This window comes from Brassica napus, chromosome C6, assembly GCF_020379485.1.
Source record: "Brassica napus cultivar Da-Ae chromosome C6, Da-Ae, whole genome shotgun sequence".
Taxonomy (NCBI): domain Eukaryota; kingdom Viridiplantae; phylum Streptophyta; class Magnoliopsida; order Brassicales; family Brassicaceae; genus Brassica; species Brassica napus.
The window spans coordinates 13,880,112-13,885,857 of NC_063449.1; the positions used below are offsets into that span (position 1 = coordinate 13,880,112).

Consider the following 5,746-nt stretch of genomic DNA (forward strand, 5'->3'; position numbering starts at 1 on the left):
AGACTCACTCTTATCATAAATAAAAATTTATGTGAAACAGAGTTAAAAAAACATAGCTGTCATAGTAGACGAGTTCTCACTGTGATGAAAAATCGAGTCAAATTGCCTTCAACGAATTTACTTGTCACATTAAATTCGTTCTTACATAATCGAACTGGAAACTCAACAGGTCGATTGAGTGGTCTAGCCTTAGCATAAAATCTTTACTCCGACTATGTTGGTTCTATCTCGCAGTCGGCACGACTCGGAACTTCTATCAAATTAATCCTAGAAAAAAACAGATTTATGATGTTCCGTTAGTCGGAAACAAGATCTAAACATAAATCTAATTAAATAAATAAAAACTAAATTTAAAAGGAAATTTAAGGTCTAGAAGATTTACCTTAAGGCTCGGGTGCTCTTGGCGGCTTTTTGGGAAGATTCAAACCGGTGGATGTGCACCAGTGGATCACATGGTTAGAGCGGAACTTTGACTATATCTGATGTCCTACATGAAGAATATTGTGGTGACCTACTTTGGATATTTTGGGTAAAAATATCCGGGTATTTTTGGATACTTTCGGGTAGTTCGGATCTACTTAACAATAATTTAGATTTTCAAATATTTTTGGATTATTTTAATAGATTTTAAATTATAAATATATATATATATAGTTATGTTACTCGTTCGGTTCTCTGTTTGGTTCGATTTGGTTATTTCAGATATAGAAATATAAGAACTAGTCCGGTATTTGAGGCTTTCAGTTTCAGGTATTTCGGTTTAGATCTTCGGCTCCGTTTTTTTTGTCCCGGCCTAATCCCAAAGTCATATTAAAAATTTAATAAATTACAATGAAACTAAAGTTGAATCTTCTTAAAACAAACAAGTTCAATGGAATGATTCGCACATAATATAAAATTGAGCCCTTCAAATTAAAAACAACTGTTAAGCAAAAATTAGAATGAAAAAAATTCTTTTGTTGAGGCACGGTACAGCCAATAATGAATAGTAAGTAATATTTCAAAATTTTAACTTCTATATCAACGAAAACAAAAATTATGAAGCCATGTGGGCCAATACTCTATAATATAGGTGGGAATTTTCGTTTAAATTCGGGTTCGGTTCAGTTTGGTTTAGTAAGTCTAAAAAAACTTTAACCAAAGTTAATTGAAATTAGTTTGGTTTTGTTTGTGTTCAGCTTTAATTTGGTTTGGTTTGTATTCGGTTCAATTTTAGTTTCGTTAGGTTTATGTTCAGTTCGGAGATTTTTGGTTTTGTTTGTATTTCTTTAGTTTAGTCGAGTTGATTTTTTAGTTTTTTTTTGTTCTGTTACAAAAGTATAATTTATAAAAGCATAAAAAAAATCATCATTAAACATAAAAAAAATGTGGAAGATATAATAGAATAATATTGTATTATTATATTCAAACCTAATATAAATATCGTAGGCAATTTTCTCTTTTAGTGTTAATGTATGAGATTTATAGTCTTTCATTTTCTTTCTAGATCTCTCTTTTTTATTCATTTATAAGTAAAATTTATAAATTATTATTTTTATTTTGGTTAAATGGTTAAATATCTTAAATAAATACTATAAATATATTTATTTAATCTAATTAAAAAAAAAACACTTCAGATTTTTGGTTCGGTTTGGTTTAAAACCAAACCATACCAAACCATTTGGGTTGATAAAATCTTTAACCAAATAGTTTAGACATATACTTTGGTTTGGGTTCGGTTGGGTTGCTTCGGTTCTGGTTTTCTGCCCACCCCTGCACTATATCATCGAAGTTGATTGGCAAAGTGGCTCAATTCCTAGTATACTAGTTTTAGACCATTTTTTACATCCTATCTTTATTCAACTCAAAGTTCCCCATGAATGGAAACTAACCAAGTTTAATCCTCTTGACTACGACTAAGTTGATTAAAAAGTAGTCATAGTCGATCAGCAAAAGAATAATGATCATGTTAGTCATAGTCCATCAATTTAAAACAAAATTAATAGGTTTTACTTGACAATTCTTTTTTTCTGGTAAAATTAGTTGACCATTCTTATAATAGCTTTGGAATTATTATAATCATAATTTTCAATCAATAATTAAAAATAAATACTCTTTACACATAGTAGTCGATGTAATAATTCGTTCGTATGAATACCAATTCGATCTAATATTTGATTAAGCAGAACATGATAAAGATAAATAATAATACGTTTGTAAACCCGCAATATATTTTGAAGCAAATTCACTTTACCAAAATGTATGCAAGTTTTATTGAAACAATTTAATCTCATCTTGAAGTGTAACCTACTAATAAATTTCCGAAAAAACCATACTAATTAATTATAACTTTTCTCCGATTGGTATGTCAAATCTAATTTTACCAAACAAGATGAGGTGTTGACCGTTAGAGAGAATTAAACAGCTTACATACAAACAAAAACACAAGCCGAGAAATAACAATAAAACAAAAGCTCAACTTCCATAATAATAAAAATAAAAGATAAATTCAAAATTAGCATTTACTCCATTACCAAAACTCGAAAATTCTTATGGTAGAAAAGCAAAAAGCTTACGTAAATTCCAAATGTTACCAAAACCCTGCAATGAAAAACTTGCCAAAACTTGAAGAGGTTGGTCCACAAAATTGAAGGTTCTTTGCTTCACACTCTATTTATAGGCAAAGAGATGAAACAGAGGAGATTAAATTACTTATTAACAAAGGTTGTTTTCACTCAACCACATTCATTCTCAAGTGTCTGCTCCTCACATTCCCCAAGATTCTCATTTACTTTCACCTCTATTTGGTACGTACTTTAAATTATAGTTATAGTTTCTTTTTCATTATTCGTTTTGTTCACATTTGGTTTCGTAAACATATAGACAATCTTATATAATACAGTATATTCGATGTTTTCTCTATCTTTATCCTCGCAGTTTAAAGGATGATTGATACGTGGGATCAACATACATACATGCATGTTTATTAGTTAAAAACTTATTGCAAACATTAAATTACTTCGATAGCTAGAGAGCAATCATTATATAAAGCTAGTTTTAATTATAATTATATATCTAGTCGAAGGTTAAAAATAAAAAAACGAGATCTATAAACAAACATTCCCAAATGTTTTCATCACTCTCAAACTACTGTTCACCACATTCAATGGATTGCGAGATCTACTCAAGCTCTTCTTCTGAAAATCCTAGAGACCACTTCCAATTCCTTGATCTCTTTCCTAACATCACTCAAAACCCTAATAACAACAATACCCTAATCGAACCTTTACCGCTTATCGATAGGATCAACTTAAACCCAAACCTAAACCTAAAATCGAGGCCATCGTATGTTGGCGAAGGAGATGACGAGGTAGAAGATGAAGAGAACGTTGTAGTGGATGTGAGCTTACACATCGGCCTTCCTGGTTCCGGTAATTCAAGCAATGGGAAAGAGATCGTCACTTACGATGCCGGAAAAGACATTGAAAATGAAGTTTCCGGCAAGGCATATTGGATTCCGACGGTGGATCAAATTATAATAGGCTTCACTCATTTTTCTTGCCATGTATGCTTCAAGACATTCAATCGCTACAACAATCTTCAGGTACGAATCATTATATATTATGCTTATTGTGTGTCCATGTGCATAACCAGATCATATTAGATAACCTATCTATAATTTTCTTTTCTTTTTTTTGAGAATTTTTGCTTAGAAATATATAATTTTCATATACTATTTATATCTCCGTATCTAATATTGTTAGGACTTTGTTCATATATAAAAATATGAATTAACTTTCCAAAAGTTAAACAACCAATGTTTAACTAAATGAAAATTCCCTCTGTATCTTGATATATTATCATTTCTGAGTCTTATTTGCTTGATTAATAGTGTGACTGAATTAATGTTTTAAAAAACACGTACTGTTTTCAGCCTGACTGTTTTTTTATGGTGGTGTTTTGATGCAAATATTTCATCAATATTAATTTACGCTTGTTTCATGTTTGGAACTGAATTGTTAATAACACAGACGACCAAAGATTAGATTATTTATTCAACATTGAATTTTTATGTTTAATAGGTTTTCTCATATACAATTACATTTTGTTCAATAGTAGACAAAATTTAATATAAATTATAAGCATATTTACTCATGAGCATAAAACACTAAATTAAGTCAAAATTTATATAAGAGTTTTAAAGACATCAAAACTTTTTTATTTAATAGTTCATACCAAAAAAGTGTCATGCTCTATGCAGCCAAATTCAAACAATCGAGTCTGGTTATAATTTTCTTCAGTAAATTACCTTGATCAATCAGTAAAATGATGATTTTAAAATTTGATTCAATGATAAGGTGAGCATATGTTTTGAAAATCTATCTTGAAATCTTGAAAGCATTTCTTCTATTTCATTTTCGTCTAATTTTTTCTTTTTACATATGAAAACCTGGTTGATTCCAAATATGAATGCAGATGCACATGTGGGGCCACGGTTCACAATACAGGAAAGGACCAGAGTCACTGAAAGGGACTCAGCCAAGAGCCATGCTAGGCATCCCTTGTTTCTGCTGCGTTGAAGGGTGCAGGAACCACATCGATCATCCTCGGTCCAAGCCACTCAAAGACTTCCGAACGCTCCAAACGCACTATAAGCGCAAACACGGCCAAAAACCTTATGCGTGTCGCATTTGCGGTAAGCTCTTGGCAGTTAAGGGAGATTGGCGAACTCACGAGAAGAACTGTGGGAAACGTTGGGTTTGTGTTTGCGGTTCCGATTTTAAACACAAACGCTCCCTTAAAGACCATGTTAAGGCTTTTGGACCTGGTCATGGGTCTTATCCGACCGATTTGTTTGATGAGCACGCCTCATACTCTTCTGTCTCTGAAACGCTCTTTTAAAACTTGTGCATTGATCGTCTTTTGACTTGTGTGAACCATTTATTACTCTAAAAGAATGTGTGGTATCTGTTTATTTCGAATTTGGAAAATATACTAACATGATATCTGCACCAGTCTGGATAATGACGAAACTATTATCAATGAAATTGTAATAGTTCTTAATTTTTGAATTCTAATTGTATGCTACCTTTTTATAATCCTATAAACTACTATTATTAAGTGGATGATTGGCTGAACTTTAGATTTAGAAACTTTACAGTTAAATCTAGTTCGTAAGATTTTTTGAGGTAGTTAACTAATATAGTTGTAATAATGAGAAAAAGAATAAAAAGAAAATATATTCTTAGAACAATATTTTTGGCTTTAGAGAACATGATTTTTACATCCATTCTTTTTTTTCTTAAGATTTAAAAACTAAGTAATATAGAATTAAAAGTTCTATGATTGGAAATAAAAACTAAAATAAGTGTATTTGCTACAATCCAACCAATCACTCCTTAAGTCTTTTAAACATTATTACAAAATTGTCACATTTCGAGTTCAGACCCAACCCATTGAAAAATGATAAACCTCAGTATAATTTGGTATTGTATAAAATATTAAAAAAATTCAATTCCTCTTGTATATAAAGAAGGATGCTTTTTTTTTTGTAAAGCAAGAGAAGGATGCTTATATTAAAATTCTATACAAAACACGTACTGAAGGTCTGTCTGTCCGTTTGTAAACTCACTCGCCGAGCAATGCAGTCGTTGAGCCAATACCCTCGTCACTTTCTTAAATCATCTTTGAGCATTTCTTATATCAATTTTGATTCAACCAAATTGGTCTTCAGTTTCAAAAAACTACAAGCAAAACAATTAAAAGC

General features: G+C 30.9%; 1 protein-coding gene across 1 annotated transcript; it reads left to right on the top strand.

The window, feature by feature from the left end:
* The first annotated feature begins 2,103 nt into the window (after positions 1-2,103).
* LOC106405369 (protein TRANSPARENT TESTA 1) lies at positions 2,104-4,994 on the top strand. Its single transcript, XM_013845926.3, has 2 exons — positions 2,104-3,583; positions 4,456-4,994. Exons 1-2 carry the CDS (start codon positions 3,107-3,109, stop codon positions 4,879-4,881), a joined length of 903 nt encoding a protein of 300 aa, XP_013701380.1. The 5' UTR covers positions 2,104-3,106; the 3' UTR covers positions 4,882-4,994.
* Positions 4,995-5,746: the final 752 nt, after the last annotated feature.

What these genes read in the sequence shown, in the direction of transcription:
- LOC106405369 (XM_013845926.3), top strand. Translation starts at nt 3,107, where the DNA reads ATGTTTTCATCACTCTCAAACTACTGTTCACCACATTCAATGGATTGC. An exon ending in ATCGCTACAACAATCTTCAG is followed by an intron (nt 3,584 to 4,455) that starts GTACGAATCATT and finishes ATATGAATGCAG; the next exon opens with ATGCACATGTGGGGCCACGG.